We start from the raw sequence: 19,385 nt of genomic DNA on the forward strand, positions 1-19,385 counted from the left end.
TAGTTTATTATCACTGTCCATCATCCAGAGCCTAAGTTTAACATGGCTTGTAACAGTATGGGTTAACAGGGAGTAAAAAGTAAATTTTGTACTTCTCAAGGGCAAGAAGAGCATATATGTAAAGAGGACTACCACAGGTACTATTAACTGCCAACTTTATGGAAGGGATTACAGGTATTTGTCTATACAAATGAATGACATTAAGCCAAAGTGGTAATGTCTAACAGACAAAAACCAGAATTCATATAATTTGATCAGGACCATTAATTTCTCTATTAGTATTTTTAAAATAAAGTGGGGACCCACTTATATAAAGAAAAATCAACATTCATTTTAGATATATTTTTACGTTATACATCTGATCACTTAAAATGAAGATTTACAGATAATCCTGAGAAGAGATATCTTTGATGGTAAATGTTTTGCTTTCAAATGTAATATTTTTGTATCATTTTTCTGGTTCTCTTTGTGACAATGATGGCATAAAATTTGTTCACAATCTTGAAGAAATTATCAACTCAAGGTAAAAGAAAAAAGGAAAAATGAATTAGAGGAAAATGAGTTTAATTTAATATCACCTAAATATTTTGTATTTAACATAACCATTAACAAGTAAAATTAATTTATTTAGTGAGATATGAATAATGATGTTGGTAATTGTTTCTGATTTATATAGTCTTACCCATTTATTGCAAAGTAAATCAGGATAAAATGGATAATTTGGAAGAAAATGCTTAATTTTGGTTACACTGGCAAATGCAACAAAGATAATTCATATTTCATTCTTATGATATAAATTTATTAAATTCTAGAGTGAGAAAGGATCTTAGAAATTATCTGGCCCAACTGTTTCACTTTATAAGATTAATGCCCAAATAGGTCAAGTTATTGACTGGCTTTTGGTTACACAGCTGATTAAAGATTGCACTGGAAATTGATCCAGAAAATCCCTGAGTTTGGGTCCAGGACTTTTCACTGTATTACATTACAGTTATAATAAAATGCAATCCAAACTGAGTTTTATCTGTTTGGGATCATAATAGCTGTGGTTTTCCAGTGCTTCCCAAAGTGTTTATAGAAAAATAAACCGATGTTAATAAGCATGTGACATTTCAAATTGGATCTGTAGGCATAAATTGCATTTGGATCCATCCCTTTAGCAAATATAGATGGGATATAGCAGCCACAATCTTTCTCTGCTTCCCCAATTCCATCCATCATCTCTCTCCCTCTGTCAAATACTCTTTTAGGTCTTAAGTAAGAGTGGGGGGAGGTGTTTTCTTTTTTACTTCTCTATTGGCTAAAGACACTGTGATGGTTCTATAGTATTTGGTTAAAAAGATTTCCCACTCCATTTCGTGGATTGCCATGTAGATACATAAAGTAAAAGAAGACATCACAAAGAAAATATTTGGTGAGGAAGAAATGAGTATGCTTGTAAATGTTTATCTAAGGCTAATATGCCTTTCTGACTATGGGTTGCATGTTTAGCTCTATAGCCTGTGAGAAATTTAAAAATCTCCCAAAATTACCTTTTTTCGAGGAGTAGGACAGCCAGGTTACTTCATTAATTTATTGTATCATAAATATTCATAAGAATGCTTTAAATATCACTAGTCACTTTATGTAGCAACATAACTTTTGAGAAGTAATGTGGAAATGTTGACAACATTAATCGAGTAAATGAAATTGGCAAATAAACCAGACTTGCATAATATAGTATTACCAATTTATTACTGGGTTTTTAAAAATTATTATTATTATCATGTTTGGCCTAATATAAAATAAGGAAAAATATGCTTAAATCAAACTGATTTTATCCCTATGTTTTCTTAGCATTACATGAATAAGAACATTTTTTACATTTGAACTTAAATTGCTAAAATTGTTATTACTCAAAAAATAAAAGTGTATTAACTTACGGCCCTGATGCTTTCAAAATGTCCACCTTCTTTCTCGAAATCGATAGGCTGTCCTTTCAGTGTCCAGTAGAAAGTGACATCCAAACTAGCATCATGGATTGCTTTACAGTTAAGAACAATGCTTTCTCCCACTGTTAACTCTGTTCTTTTAGGAGTAAGTTCTATTTTTGTAGGTTCTACAGAAATAAAAATATATTAATTAATATCACACATAGTATTTCCCTGCGTTCTATATTTTAAATAACAGAGAAAAACTTAGCAAGGAATCTATGCCATAAAGTTGTTCCAGATACAGATTCTTCTGAATCTTTATTTTTCCTTTGCTTAATCCCTTCACCCTTCTCACCCAGCCCCTAACCCCCTCCCTTCTGACAGCTGTCAGTCTGTTTTCTGTGCCCATGAGTCTGTCTCCACCCTGCTTGTTAGTTTACTTTGTTCATTAGATTCCACATTTAAGTGAAATCATATGGTACTTGTCTTTCTCTGGCTTATTCATGGACGTGGAGAGTATTATGCTAAGTGAGATAAAGTTAAATTACAAAATAAATAGGTACATTTTTACAGGGTTTAGGGCAATTTTGAACCAATAAAGGTTAATATGAGCTGTGCATCCAAGGGCTACTTAAGATAGTGATCAATTTTGTAAGATATAAATGTTTAGTGACTGTGTTATACACCTAAAACTCATATAATATTGTATGTTGACTGTTATTGAAATAGAAAAAATTATTCAAAAAAGACAGTGATCAAATAACTGCAATATAACTTGCTATTTTGAATAAAGTAGGGAAGTGATGGAGATAGGATTTTGATGTTGTCTTTATTTCCTGGAATCCCGATTGTAGATACCTGAAGAAGACTGACACAAATGATTAACAATTAGCCCAGTTTTCCTATTCCAGCTCTATTGTTGACAATAGCACAATCTGATGAAGCACCATGCCTAATCAGGGGTGGTTAAGATCCTTTAATATGCAACATCCTTCTGAATAGTCACCGAGAGGAAAGTGGGTGTGATGCCAGGAAAGGAATGCCACTATGAATGTTGACATTTTAGAAGTCAGATATTCATGTGGCAATCTAATCTCTGGCTTCATCAGAGAGGACAATCACATCATACTGTGGTTTAACCTTTGTAAGAATTAGAATATTCCCAGTAATTAATATTCCATTTAAGATTTTTTTTTGTAAAGTGCTAGAATATTTTTGTTATTGTAAAAGAAAGTCCTTGGATCCAGCACTGCCTCATTGTTTAGCACAGAGAAGGAATAAGACACAGACTGGAAGTAGAAGCAGAGTCTGATTCCTGTAGTGTCTGCAATAAATGAAGACATCGTTTAAATCATGTTCCTTCTAGTGATGTTTGTCCGTTCCCTAAAATATCAGAGTGCTGTCTATTTCACTTTTCTGTTTCTAAAGAATGAGACAAATTAACAATTTTACCTTTTTTGGCCCAAATATGGCTTACTATAAAATACATGCGCAAATGGAAAAAAATCAATTAAGTGTAGAGTTCAACTGTGAAAAATATTCCTCTGCTAACAAAGACACTACCTAAGATTTTCTTAGTATGAAGCAGTGACTTATAGTCTCAAAGGTTCTAGGCTTGACATCTAGTTCGCTTTACAAGTAAACATTTAAGAGGCAATATTTGCAATGTTAAAAAATGACATTATGTAAAAAATTCCATTGATGCAAACGTCAAAGGGCAGCTCTGGTATGTCAGTTTCTCTGAGCTCACTCCCACATACCACACCCAAGTCCTCCTCCTGCCTTTCTACCACAAATCCTCTGTGGAAGTGGTAATAAGGGAATATTACTGATTATTGCTAAAATTAATCTTGGTAGAGAAAAAATATTTTTATACTGTTAGCATACTTTTAAATTTTGAGACACCAACTAAAATTTCACCAAGCTGTCTTCATCCTCTTACATATTGTGTTCAAAGGAAAAAATTTAAATTTCTACCAACAAGAATTCCATTTCTTTATGGTGCCCTAAATAATGGAAAGGGGCCGTGTGGCTATATTAGTTCTATTTTTACAATGTAGTTCATAAACAGGAGCATGCATCTACACATGCATATTATTTCTATAAGGCCATGAAATCAGGCTTATGAAATATTTAGCCACATGTTCTTACCTTTTACAGATACTGAAGCTATGATTTCAGCAGAACCAAAGACATTTTCCCCTCGGCAAACGTACTTTCCCTCGTCTGATTTAGAAGCATTTAGGATCCGCAGATTCCCGTCTGGAAGAATAGCTATTCTGAAAATCATTAAAAAAAAGGGTGTTTCCCCTTGTTTTATTGAAAATAAGCTAAGTAGTAAGAAACTCTCATGAAGTCTGAAATCACTTCCAAGGTAACAATAAATAAGATAAAAGATCGCGGGGAAAATACACCATGATGGTAGAAATGTTTTACCCTTCAAGAAATTATGCAGTAAACCCACTTAATATCTTCTCACATATAAAAGGGTTAGGAAGTTACAGGTTATTTTTCTTTTGATACTTTTTTTGACAGTTAATTTTAAAACTTGTGGAAAAAGGTGACCTTGAATTGGGTTATTAAAACTTCTACTATAATATTATCCAGCAATATTTTAATATTAAACTTGGGTATTTCACCTCAAACCATGAGCAACCTTAACAATTAAACATAAAAAGAAACAGCATAAAAACATAGAGGCGAGCAAGTACAGAAAGTAAAATTAATTGTGTACAGCCAGGAGATGATTTATGGGAGTTTCTCGGCAGTGCCACTCCTGCAGCAAGGGTATGTAAATGAGACCTGAGACCCATACCTGGCTGCTCATATTGCACTTTTAAAACATAAAAACATGATACCTGACTTTGCATGTGGGCTCTTTAGAGACCTTTGTTAAAAATGGACCTTGAGCCTTATATGAAGGTGAAAAATTACAGCATTATTAAAAAAATTTTAAAGTTCAGTGAAAATGAGGTTGACATTTAGAATTACCGTATTCTCCTGTGTAGTCATCATTCCAGAAATATACGGATTTAAATTTAATTAGTACTTTTGTCCTTTTCTCTCTTCTAAGCTCCTGAAATATATATTTCACTGGTGCATCAACCTACTCAAGCAACCTGAAACATAATAGAGGTGGCTGTTGTAGTTTTATTTGATATGCCACTAGAGTTTGGACTGACTTTTTTTAGGAAAGAGGAAATAGACTATATTGCTTTTGGTAAGAACCAGTGACTCCACTGAACTTAAAATCCTAAAATTGGATCCTCCTAGTCCAGAAAATAATAGTTTATGCCAAGCAATGCTATAATATTAAACTATTTAAGATACAAAAATGGCTGAGTCTGTTTAGTCAACATCTTTTATGTTATTTTAAAATGTGGGTTCAATCTTGCCAATTGCTCAGACCTGACACTTACTGAGATGATTGAGCTTTTTGTAACAACTGGATTAGATTCTAGGTTGCTGAATATTACAAATTTGCACTTAGATATTGTCATCAATAAAGGTATCAGTTTTGAAACATCAACTTGTTTTAATATAGATCAAACTTGATTTACAACATGTAGAATAGAGACACATTCAGGAGCAAAGCAAACTAGGAATAGCTGATTTTATTTTGTAATTTATGTCTAGGAGGGATATTAACTTCAGACACTTGAAAAACAGTGATCTCAAAAGTTATGTAATCCATTCAAGATGGTCCATCAAAAATTCTGTTCATTTATTTAGACAGCGCTCGGTTTCTATAAAAATGGAATATAATGTATTCATTCCACTTTAATCCCCCAAATACAATGCTACAAAAAAGATATATTTGAAAGCAAAAATTATATATATATTTTGTAAATAAATAGGCATTCTCTTGTGAGAATAACAATCTATTTAAATTTAGCCAAATGACTATAATCTCCACAGATTGTCAATATCTTGATTTACTGTCCTATGTAATTTCAACCTAGTAGGTGAGAGGTTTGGCTTAAAAGTTCACCTCCTTTAAAGAAAGAAATGTATCTTAGAAAAGGCACTATTTCAGTTCTTGATTTAAGGTAAGTCCTTTCTCACTGACAGCAGACAACATATTATATTCTCCTTTTAAAGATAGTTTATGGATACTCCTGTACTTTAGGCCACTGATACATTGGGGGATGAAGAATTTTAAATATTATGATGTTTTTTATCTGTCAAGTGGCAATGCCATTTAACCAAAAGCCTGTCTACTTATTCATATATCACATACTTATCAGATGAGCTCATTTTTTTTAACTTAAGAAATAAAAAAATAGATTAGGCAATGAATGAGATTTACATTATAATGTCTCACTTTTGCATACCTAATTACTAGATAATTGAATATTGAATAAATATTTCCTTGCAGTTTTCTGCTTCTATCTTCTCCCCTCTGCCATTATTACCATGTGACTACTACATCTGGGATTTTCAGATTTGGGGATTAATCCTGAAGAGGCATCCTTGAACTTGGACTAGAGTAGTAAGAGAGTGGTGAGGTTGAAGGTCTTTTGGGGGTAAAGAGAGCTCTTAGAAATGCAAACCAGCATTCTACATTCAGTTATCAAGTCATGCTTAGTATATTCTGGTCTCTTAATTTCTGCATTTGTTTCTGTCTAGACCTAGAGATACCTTGGCTCTCTTTATTGATTTTAGAGAGAGAACAAGGGAAGAAAGGTGGGAGGGAGGCAGGGAGGGAGGGAGGGAAGGAGGGAGAGAGAGAGAGAGAGAGAGAGAGAGAGAGAGAGAGAGAGAGAGATATTCAAGTGAGAGAGAAACATTGATCGGCTGCTTACAGTATGTGCCCTGACTGAGACTAAGCTTGCATGCCCCCTACTGGGGATTGAGCTTGCAACCCAGTACACAAACTGGGAATCCAGTCATGACCTTCTGCTGATTCATAGGTCGATGCTCAACCACTGAGCCATGCTGGCTAGCTGCATAGACTGTCTTTACCCCATTATATATTCTTGCTTCCTTTGTCATATGTTGATCATATAGGTGTGGGTTTATGTCTAGGCTCTTCATTCTGCTTCAGTGATCTATGTGTCTGTTTTTATGCCAGTAAAATGCTGTCTTGATTATTATTGCTTTGGAGTATAGCTAGATATTAAGTAGTATGATACCTCCAACTTTGTTCTTTTTTCTCCAAATTGCATTGAGTATTCTGTCTTTTGTCATTCCATATAAATTTTGTGATTTTTTTTTGCTTTAGTTCAGTGATAAATCTTATTGTTATTTTGATAGGAATTGCATTGAATCTATAGATTGCTTTTGGGTAATATGGACATTTTGATTATGCCAATTTTTTATATTCCTGAGCATGAAATTATGTTTCCGTTTATTTACATTTTCTTCAATTTCTTCAATGTCTTATATTCTGAGTATAGGTCTTTTCCCTACTTAGTTATATTTAGTCTTAGATATTTTATTCTTTTTTATTCAACTGTAAATGGGATTGTTTTCTAAATTTTCTGAAAGTTCAATATTGGTGTATAAAATGTAACTGATTTCTGAATATTGATTTTGTATCCTACTACTTTATTGAATTCATTTATAAGTTCTAGCAGTTTTTTGTGGAATATTTTTTATTTAATTTAAATTATTGTTTACATAAGTCTCCTTTTCCCCCAATTGACTTCTCCCCCAGCTGCCCCCACCCCCCACACATGCCCTCACCTTCCCCCTCACCCTTGTCTGTGTCCATTGGTTATGCTCATATGCATACATACAAGTCCTTTGCTGGATTTCTTACCCCCTCATCCCTTGCCTTCCCTCAATCTTTAGGGTTCTGTAAATATAATATCATGTTAAATGCAAATAATGATATGATTTCCTTTCCAATGTGGGTGCCTTTTATTTTTCTTGTCTGATTGCTGTGGCTAGGACTTCAAATACTATGTTGAATAAAAGTGATGAAAGTGGACATCTTTATCCTTTCCTGTTCCTGATTTTAAAGAAAAAGCTTTTAACTTTTTCCCATTGAGTAAAATGTTTGCTGTGATTCTGTCACATATGGACTTTATTATGTTTAGGTATACCCCCTCCAATCCTACTTTACTTAGAATTTTTATCATAAACAGATGTTGAATTTTGTGAAAAGCTTTTTCTGCATCTATTGATTAGATCATATAATTTTTATCCATCATTTTATGTGGTGTATCATATTAATTGATATATAGATATTAAACCAATTTTGCATTCCAGGAATAAATCCCACTTCATCATGGGGTATTTTTTAATGTATTGTTGAATTGGGTTTGTTAATATTTTGTTGATAATTTTTGCAACTATGTTCTTCAGAGATATTGGCTTGCATCTTCTTTCTGTTTTTTTTTTTTTTTTTTTTTGGGGGGGGGTTGTAATGTCTTATCTTCTTTATCTGGGTTTGGTATCAGGATATTGCTGGCCTTGAAAAATGAGTCTAGGAACTTTTCCTACTTTTCAGGTTTTTTAAAATAGTTTGAGAAGAATAGGTGTTAACTATTTGAATGTTTGGTAAATTGCCCTGTAAAGCCATCTAGTACAGGGCCTTTGTTTGTTGGGAGTTTTGTGACTACTGATTTAATACTTTTAGTAGTTATCAGTGTGTTCAGATTTTGGTTCTTGCTGATTCAGTCTTGGAAGATTGAGTATTTTATACATTTATCCATTTATTCCAGGTTGTCCAATTTGTTGGCATACAATACAACTTCTTCATCCTATTTTCTTATCAATCTTTGTATTTCTGTAGTGTCTATTGTCACTTCTTTTTTATTCTTGATTTTATTTATTTGGGCCCTTTCCTTGATGAGTCTGGCTAAAGGTTTAACAATATTTGCTTTCTATATATAGGGGCTTCTAAATGAGGTACATAGATGTTCACAAGAGTTATATCCTCTTGTTAGATTGATCCCTTTATATTATAAAATTCTTCTTTTGTCCATTGTTATAGTATTTATTTTAAAGTCTATTTTGTCTGGTATCAGTATTGCTACCTCAGCTTTTTAATTTTTTTGGTTTCTATTTGCATAAAATATTTTTTCCATTTCTTTACTTTCAGTCTCTGTGTCTTTCAGTTTCAGTCTCTTGTAGGCAATATATATATACATATATATATATATATATATATATATATATATACATATATATACATACACACACATATAAATACATATGTATACATATATATATACATATATACGGGTTTTGATTTTGTATCCATTTAACCACCCTATGTCTTTTAATTATAGCATTTAGCCCATTTTCACTTAAATAAATTATTGATAGGTATGTAGTTATTGCTATTTTATTATTTTCTGAAAATTTTTATAGTTCTCTATTTTTTATTTTCTTGCTCTCTTCTATTGTATGTTGATGACTCTTTATAGAATTATGTTTAGATTCCTTTTTCTTTATTTCTTGTAAATCTTTTGCAGATTTTTGATTTGTGGTTACCACATGCTTCATATATACAAAGCTATGTTCATACCAGTCTTTTTTTTCCATTTTATTTTATTTTGTCCATCACCATTTATCCCTCATATACTCTCCTCAACCTCTACTCACCCCTCCTCCCCACAATCACTACACTGTTGCCCTTGTCCATGCCCATGAGTTCTTTCTCTTTTTTCTCAGTCCCACCGTATACACACACAGCCCCCCATCCCTCCCTGTGGAGAGCTGTCAGCCTGCTCTCTATGTATGGGCCTATCTCTATTTCATAGTAGTCTTTTTAAAGTTATTGGTAGCTTAAGTTCAAAGAGATTATAAAATCACTACAATTTTTGCTCATTCTCTCCACTATTATCTTTCTGTCATTATTTTTACCTTTTTTTGGTGGGTCTGTGTGTATACCTTGATTTATTATTATAGTCACACATGATTGTTCTACCTTTGTCTTTTAACCTTTGTACTAGCTTTATAATCAATTGACCCACTGCTTTTACATCTCATTTGATAGTTAAAAATTAGTAAATCTTACCCTTATATTTGTTGGGGAGAGAAGTAGTAAAAATGACCTATTATTGATAAGTTTATTCCATTTTTTTTCCCATAATTGCTTATCTGAACTATTATATTAGGTACATTGTAAACAGACAATAATTAGACACTATAATTATTAGTAAAAGAAAATATGTTATACCACTTCTTCTTTCCCTCCTTTCATCCCGTCGGATCTCCTGCACATCTCTAAACCTCTATTTGGAGTCCATTGCTCCAGTCATATAAGACCACATACCTTTAATGGTCAGATGCCTGCCTATTTTTCACTGCTCAAATATACCATCTAGCTGAACTCCTCTTTAATCCTCTTTACTTAGAATTATTCCTGCCTTCATTTTTTCTTCCTCAGAACTCCATCACAGCATTTGCCACCCTTTCCTTAGTTCACTCAGACAGGGGGTTTTATCCTTTGAGCATTATAGTTTCAGTATTTTCAAGGACTTACATAAAGATCTGAGACCTACAAGAAATTAGTGGCTCAAACAATAAAAAATAACCACAATGTTGAAAATAATGTAATGTAATATTGCTACAATTAGTCAAATTCAACTTTTCTTTTCCATCAACACTAATAAAAGAGAAAAATGGTAATTGGCGTACGAGCTACCCTTTTCATTGGCTAATCAGGGCTATATGCAAATTAACTGCCAACTAAGATTAGCAGTTAACTGCCAACTAAGATTGGCAGTTAACTGCCAACAAGATGGCGGTTAATTTGCATATGTAGGCACAATGCAGGGAGGCGAAAGGGAAAGCAGGAAGAAGCCCCCTGCCACTGACAATGATCAGAAACCCAGGGGGGAGCTAAGAGCTGGGGGGCAGGGCAAAGGCGGCCCTGGGGCCATGATCGGAGAATCAGGCGCCTTTGCCGTCCTGGCCAGTGATAGCAGGAAGTAGGGGTGGAGCCAGCGATGGGAGCTGGGCACGGTCGAAGCTGGCAGTCCCAGGAGCTAGGGGTCCCTTGCCTGGGCCTAAAGCGAAGCCCACGATCGTGGGGCCGCTGCAGCTGTGGGTCCCCACTGCCCGGGCCAGACGCCTAGGCCAGAGGTGTCAGGCCTGGGCAAGGGGCCGATCCTGCGATTGGAGGGTGATGGGGGTCAACGCCTGAGGGCTCCCAGTATGTGAGAGGGGGCAGGCTGGGCTGAGGGACACTCCCCCCCCACACACACCCAGTGCACGAATTTTGTGCACCGGGCCCCTAGTTGTTATATAAAAAGCTACTACCACAATATATTGTAAAAATGTTACTATTCTATTAACAGTTTCAATGATAAAGTTATGAAAAGTTTTCAAAATATTTTATAGCAAAAAACATTTTTATGGATATAGGTATATTTTATTATTTTTTATAAACTCTGGGGTGAGATATTTGAAAAATTAAAAGAGCCTCAGATTTATCTATGGTCTTCGCATTGTTCTGCTGATAAACATTTCCTGATCACTTTTTATGTTTCAGGCATCATAGAACCTCCAACACTTTATTTCACATAACACTTCTAACTACTATGTGGGTTGAGTATTAGTCTCATTTACTGGTGAGAAAACTGTGGTTCATCATCACTTACTATCTTATTCAAGACTATTCATCAAGTAGCAGAACCCTGATTTCGGTAATACTCTGATTTGTTGTTTGTCCGTGACTTCTAATTTGTAACCTCCTTCATTCCTTATCTTTACAAACTCCACAGTAATTGGTACTCAATAAGTGGGGACTGAATTAAACAGAATATACTTTAAATCGATTATAGATGAAATGGATGCACTGAGAACTACAAGTCACTTTGAAAAAATAAGGTGGCATATAGTTTGTTTTGATAATATTTGTTATGCTTCTATAATTTGCCAGGCCCTATACAAAGCTCATTCAATACTTTATTTCTTACAAAGACCCCAGGATATATCATTATACTCATTTGATAAAGGAAGAGAAAGAAAATGAGGCACAAAGGACTGAAATAACTACCAGGATTTTAGGCCAGGCCTGCTGGTTTCTAAAATTTGTTCTGCACTTTCAGCTACTCTACATCGATCCAAAGGAAACATCAAAAGAAAGCTTTGCATAAGATCACACGCTTGGTGGCAGCTCTGACCTACAATAGAAGCTGACAGAAGTGGAAACTCGAGGGTAACAAGAGAAGACACATGTTTCCTGTAGATGATGGAAATGAGAAATTCAAACTCTTCAACTTGATCAGTAAAGTATTTTCAAAGCGAAGGGCCATAGGCACTCAAGGGGGCTGGGCCGTCCCCGTGCTCTTCCCTTTAGATGCAGTGGAGCTGGAAGGAAGAAGTGAGGTGACCCAGAAAGACATGGATGACAGCCTTCAGGAAGCGAGAGGACGCCCAAGTGCAGAAGTGACGTTAATTAATGGACCGCATCCCTGGCTCTGAGCATCACTGCAAGCAACCTGAAGAAACCGCAGGCCCTTTGTGCTAAGCCACTGAAAGTTTCACAACCTGCAGGCTCTGAAAAAGGGTGAGAAAGGAGGCTTCCTCTTTGCCAGGGTTGGATATTAAGTGCTTGTAATCAACCAAACAAAACAACTCCCCCCCAAAACAAACAAACAAAACACACACACACACACACACACACACACACGCACACACACTCACACCACACACACACCACACTTATCTTGTTCTTGTTCTGAAGAATATTTTTACAAGAATTTGTCACGGGCACATCAAACTTAACATCTACAGAACTACACTCCATCATTTCCATGAAATCAGCCTCTCACTCCAATGAAACCTATTTTATGTGAATTTGTATGAAAAATTCTGGGTGTGCATGTACCTATTTTGTAGAGAAATCCATACACTCTTCAACTTGTTCAGTAAGGTTCCTCAGATGTAACTTTCCTCAGATTCTCAAGGGATTCTGGGATGAAAACAAGATTAGGAACCACCAGAAAAATCCTTTGTTTTATAGAGGAGGTAACTGTGCCCAGAGAAGGAAAGCTTAGACTATTTCTTTTTTAAAGCTCAGGGCATAATTCAGACTATTACCTCAGAAATCATCATTTACTTTCCCCTCAATACAAGTTGGTCAAGTCGAATCTATTCCCCTTTTCTGGCTTACTGGAGAGTCTAGATGCAGTGAGGACCAAACGTGAGGTGGTTTTACTTTTTCTAATCACTTCCTTTAACCATGTTCTGTCAAAACCACGTTTCCACTTCCTTCAGACAGCCAAGATGGTCTCATAGCTTTTAAATAACTTTCAGTTGTTACAAAGGTAAAAGTTCTCTCTGATTTTCTGCTCTCCTCCTCCTCCACCTTAGCTTAGCATGGAGAAATGGCTCGGACCCAGAACACTGAGGCTGCAAGGAGCATGGAGAATGATCTCTCTTCACAGCTTTCCTCCTCGTCCCAGTTCTTCTTCTCCTCTGTGTGTCAGAGTAGGGAGGAGAGAGCTGGAAAGGGGCCAGGGTCCCTTACTCAATTTCTGTTGTGATCCTTACGGGGGGGCACCTGTCACTCTGGGAAAAGCTACTGTCCCCCAGGCCACTGTGGAAACAGATCCTTTAACACTGGCTCTGTGAGCACATCTATGAGTCTTTGGGCCTCCTCACTGCAGAGTCCCCTCATGCAGTCTCCTCTTCAGGCCCCACCTTTTCCAGCTCTGACAGCTCATGGAGCCCAGCAAGCTTGTGCTTGCCGACCTGCTCCAAAGTCCGTCCAACACCCGGGAACCGAACATCCTCTTGCCTTCTGAATGGTGGGAGTGTAGGCTTCTCTCCCGCTGCCCCCTTTCTGCTGTCTGTCACCTCTCTCCAGTTACACACTCCCCTATTTAAGCAGGGCCAGGAGCCCATCAGCAAGTCTGTGGCCTAAGCAAAGTTCAATCAAGGAATAAAAGAACTAGTTTTTATCATTTATTTGAGTGAGTCCTTGTAACCTTCCCCTCACTTGAGTTTGGAGGTGAGAAGGGAAAGAAAAAGCCTGCAAACAATGTCTTTCTCTCTCTAATATGCTCTTACATACACAGAGGCAAGGCGGTGTGGATGGGGAAGGTGACGCTGTGCTGGTCAGATACTTCCACAAGCAAGACTGGCTCAGCTACCTGGCTCCGGAGGAGCTATCCCATTCCTGAGTTTTTAGGAGTCTCTTCTGAATGCCAGGTGCCTCACAGCTTTGCACGGAGCTTTGGGTTTGGGCTTAACCAGTTTCTCTCACTACCACGCCTTATTTGAGCTTCTCATTAGAATCCATCTATATTATTGTCATTCTGCTTCTTCTGCCTCCAGTAGCAGGCCATTTCCTATTTAATTATGATGTCCAGCCAGTGCCGCTCAGTAGTTGAGCGTTGACCTATGAACCTGGAAGTCATGGTTCAATTCCTAGTCAGGGCACATGCCCGGGTTGGGGGCTTGAACTCAGGTAGGGGATGTGCAGGAAGCAGTTGATAGATGATTCTCTTTCATCATTGATATTTCTATCTCTTTATCCCTCTCCCTTCCTCTCTCTGAAATCAATTAAAAAACAACTACAAAAATCAAACGTGTTGGTGCCACTGCCTTCACAATGTGTCATATGATAATGTTAGCGACTGACTTACTGCCCATGCATGTCTCCACACGCCATTCAGGATAAAATCCAAACTCCTTGGCGTGACCTATGACATCTTTTATAACCTCTCCCTGCCTTTCTATTCTCATATCAGATTCCCTGATGCTTTCTCACATCTACACCGATCTTACCTTCCATTTGTAATAAGCTGCTTGTCATTCTCTGAAGATCCTGTGTCTTGGATCTTTGCAAATAGTTTTCTCCCATCTGGACAAGACTTTTCCTGCTTCCCAGTCTCATAGCTGTCTGGAAGATTATTATTATTCCCTAATCTTTTTGTTGTTGTTGCTCCAATTATATCTGGGTGATGTTCCCTGACCCTCGGTTACTGTCTTCCTACTCATATATCATTATTCCTCTGTCCTCTTATGCTTCTAGTACATTCCTCAGTGTGCCAGACCTCTGGATATTGTGTTTTCCCTAGACTGAAAGTTACTTGAGGAAGGAAATGAGCATTATACTAGCACAATAAGCAGTCAACAAGTGGTGGTTAAACAGGGCTCAGATTCCTTATGAGTATCTGGTTAATCACCACATTTTATTGTGAATTAGTTTATCACACCACATTTTTTCCATGAGGATCCATGAAGAGAGTTTTGGCTCTTTAACCACTGTAGGGAAGCAAGAGTAAAAGTGTAGAAGGGGGTAGTAAGGCATTTTGTGATAGGATTGAAATTCCTGTCTTTATTTTCACTGTTAAATTTTTTCCACTGGTTTAGCTACATAGTGCTATGATGTGTCTATTAGCAGGAATGTTCCACTTTTTCCTTCTTAACAATACAAAGCTACTAAAAAATTTAATGGATGTTCTTCTTTCAAACCATCCTTCGAATACCACTATTTATTAGCTAGATATAAACCTGTGAGTATTTATAACATTTTCTTTCTATTTTATTAAAGTTATTTCTTCTTTATAGGCAGTTGAATAGTTTGGTAAAAATCCGTCTCAACTAACCGCATTTCTTCATTTTCCCCTGGAAGCATTTGGCTTAGCACTAATGAGAAATTGATCTTACAAAGTGAGAGATATTAAAACCATGCACAACAGAACTGGGTAAATGCTTTTGGAGTGACTGTGGACTGGATTCTAAATTTTTCTACGGAGCTGTTTCCAAAATTGAAAGAAGCTGTGAAATTGGATATATCCCCAAACTGAGAACTTTTAAAGTCAAAAACCATAGTTAAGGTTGCATTGAATCATTTATCCTGTGGCTTTTCGCAGTGTCCTGAAATGAATAATCTGTCATTTCACATCAACAGGGACATAAAATCTGTCAGTATTTCTTCAAGAAGACTTAAGAAGAAAAGGACAGGTATTTATAAAAAGTTGAAATCTTTATACTCCTTGGGTTTTTGTTTTTGCATTTTCTTTTCTGTACAGTCTGCTGTCTGTATAAATATCTAGATCTCATAGGAAGTGAGGCTAAATTATTGCTCTTCTGAAACCTCTAAGGTCACAGGGATAGCATCTAGGGCAAAATTATGAATTTTTATATCACCCCCTGGGATGGTTTTTAGTCCATTTTAAATTATCCTGACCTAATTAGGAAGCTGGACTGTGGCTCAGCTTTTTATTATTAAAAAATGCACTTTATTATTTTTTTGTATTAGTTCTCTCCTGGAGAGCAGCTCTTCCACTATTTAGCTCAAGTGACTTTTTGAACAGAGTCAAATCAACATCCGTTAATTGATTTTTATGTGTGGCAGAGGAGGGTAAAGTAAAATGCATTCGGCAGTCAGCACAAAACTCCACTCCTGATTTCACTTGTCAATTGACCTTTATTTTAATTCTATGCCTTCTCTCCCTCATCTGTAAAATGAAGAATGTGGGCTGAATTTCTAAGGCACTTTTCACCTATTTACCTAAACTCCAAAGCTTTTTCTTAGTCTCAGGCTATATTTCCTTTATCTTACTGCGAGCCCTGAGAATCAGCCTGCATTCTTTTCTTTTTTCTTTTTTTTCTGAGAGAGACCTTGAATTTCTATCTCATTAAAATCCATCTCAGAATAAGACAGGTTCCCAACGTCCAACTTCTAATTTGCACCCAACCCTAGACATGCAGGGCACTGTCCTCTTCTGGGGATGACATGTAAGAATATAAAACATAGCTCAGCGCCTTTCAGATATTCACTGATTCCTTTTTTCCTACGTGAAACAACGTGGCTACTAACAAGACTCAAGAGCTAATTTGAGTAGTATAAAACAACTCTAAGTATTTAAGGAATTTTAACTCGCTATTGACTAGAAAAAATGAAAAAAATGAAGCATAATTTAAATTTTCAGTTGGGTTCAGGCACTGGTTCCACAAATAGAAAAGTTTGTGAGGATAATTCAATCAGAAAACTCTACTGGCCTACCCATCTTAATTTCTTTATGCGTAAGTCCAATAAAATGACATCATGTACACATTTTATTTCTTTTAATCAAAACTTATGTGGTTCAAAAGAATTACAACACATGGATTTTTTGTTTGTTTGTTTTTTGGTTGTTGTTGTTGTCTTTTTAGAGAAACAGACTCTGCAGGTTATGGGCCGTGACCTTGGGCAAACAATTTAATCTCTCTGAATAATCTAATTGTAAAATGAGGGATAATAATATTTATCCGGCGGTTGTAAAAACTACACATGTACCAAGTGGCTTCCATTGTGCTGAGGCTAATCAAACGCATTGAAGTGGCATGTCTTGTTTAACATTACAAATAATCATGGCTACTGTTTGTGGAGTGCCTGTTACGGGCCAGGCGCTGTGCCATGTTCTCTCACTAGGAAGGCTGGAGAGGAGATTTTATACAGTAGCATTAAGCTAAGATCTAAATGATAAGTAGACAGCCACTCAGACCGGGAGAAGAATATTCTTGTCGGGAATAGCAGGTACACAGGCCCTGACACTAGAATGCCTTTGGGCCTAGGGCCAGAGAAAAGGCCAGAGTGAGAGGGGTGTCCTGAGCGAATATAAGTGTGGTAGATGTTTATATTAATGGAAACATTCAAGGATAATAGCTAGACAATTTAAATATAACCTACTATGGAAGAAGAGAAAAAATGTAATTTTTTTGGTGAGAATGATCTGATTGTGAATACAAATCTAACTACTTAAATGGTATTCACTTTAGCTGAGAGACAAAATGGGGATCACTCATATCTTTAAATGTAATAATATTTATATAGTATCATAAAACTGGCTGAAATAATATGAATTTTGTTTTAAATTTCATATTCCTGGTGAGATGTTTTAGTTGAAAGATGACCATTTAAAACGACAAGTGCTGACGAGGATGTGGAGAAAAAGGAACCCTGGTGCACTGCTGGTGGGAATGCAGACTGGTGCAGCCACTGTGGAAACAGTATGGAGTTTCCTCAAAAAATTAAAAATGGAACTTCCATTTGATCCAATCATCCCACTTCTAGGAATATATCCCAAGATATCAGAAACACCAATCAGAAAAGATATATGCACCCCTATGTTCATAGCAGCACAATTTACAACAGCTAAAATCTGGAAACAGCCTAAGTGCCCATCAGCAGATGAGTGGATTAGAAAACTGTGGTACATTACACAATGGAATACTATGCCGCTGTAAAAAAAGAAGGAATTCTTAACATTTGCAACAGCATGGATGGAACTGAAGAGCATTATGCTAAGCAAAATAAGCCAGTCAGAGAAAGATAAATATCACATGATCTCACTCATTTGTGGAATATGATGAACAACATAAACTGATGAACAAAAACAGATCCAGAGACATAGAAGCATGGAACAGACTGTCCAACTTATGAGGGAAGGCGGGGGGTGAGGGGATAAAAGATCAACCAAAGGACTTGTATGCATGCATATGAGCATAACCAATGGACACAGAGAGTAGGGGGGTGAGGGCATGTGCTGGGGGGGGGGGGATGGCCAGGGAGAAAAAGGAGACTCATGTAAATACTTTAAACAATAAAGAATTTAAATTAAAATAAATAAATAAATAAATGCACATAATTACCTTTGACATCTTTAAACAGGGCAGTTCAATTTTTCTTGCTATTTTTAGTGCAATCTTGGCACCTCTGTATTCAGAGAAAGGTCAGTTACCAATTAAATGTCATAGTCTTACACTAACAAGTACTGTTCCTGTTTTTCATTCACTTAAATATTTGTTGAGCACTTACCAACTGTCAGCCATTGTTTCATGCTTTGCTCTCTACAGAGGAGGTGAAATAATTTTTTCAGATACAAAGCTCTCCATAGAAGTCTATTTCTTAAATGCGGCACACTAATGCTAGCCACAAGGCTTCGGGTCTGGAATGTTCTCTCACTCCACTATTGCTATCTTCCCTTTGGCTAGTGACCTGATAACCATCCTTCAGTTCTCAGTTTGAGTTACCTCCCCTGAGAAGCCCTCCCTGACTTCCCCAGCCCTTGTCTATGTCTGTTTCTTTTATTATACACATGCATAGGATCAGATTTATTTCCTTCAGAAAGAAAAGTAAATTATTTAATCCAATTATTTATTATTTATTCATCAGTGTGATATTTATTTGAGGCCTGCTTCCCCATTATCATATAAGCTCCATGAGGGCAGTGCTGGCTCTATGTATGTTCATTATTATATCCCCCATGTCTAACATGAGAACTGGCTCAGATTAAGTGCCAACAAATTATTGCGTGGATAAGTAAATGCATGAATGGGTGAATTTTCTTAAGAAAATATCTCTTATCTTGCCTTGCTTTAAATGCACTGTATCAGTTATTACAAGGTTTCTGTCAGCTGCTATTAAAAATGAAGCTTAAGAAATAACATCTGTCTCTTACACTTAGGATATATATTAATCACACTCTGAGAGCACAATAAAACTTAAGTGCATGGTTAATTTAATATTATTTTCTCCGATTCATTTTTAATTGTGTACTCTTTTAATTGTGA

At 36.3% G+C, this 19,385-nt stretch overlaps 1 protein-coding gene across 1 annotated transcript in view; it reads right to left on the reverse strand.

The window, feature by feature from the left end:
* Positions 1-19,385, reverse strand: part of CNTN5 (contactin 5) — a 205,783-nt gene that overhangs the window by 80,569 nt on the left and 105,829 nt on the right. The window contains exons 5-6 of the mRNA XM_059710643.1: positions 4,065-4,192; positions 1,923-2,098 (exon numbers count right to left, since the gene is read on the reverse strand). Of these exons, the coding sequence (XP_059566626.1) occupies positions 1,923-2,098; positions 4,065-4,192 (304 nt within the window). The remainder of the gene's footprint in view (positions 1-1,922; positions 2,099-4,064; positions 4,193-19,385) is intronic.

The sequence above is a fragment of the Myotis daubentonii genome, chromosome 9 (genome assembly GCF_963259705.1).
Source record: "Myotis daubentonii chromosome 9, mMyoDau2.1, whole genome shotgun sequence".
NCBI classification, from domain to species: Eukaryota; Metazoa; Chordata; class Mammalia; order Chiroptera; family Vespertilionidae; genus Myotis; species Myotis daubentonii.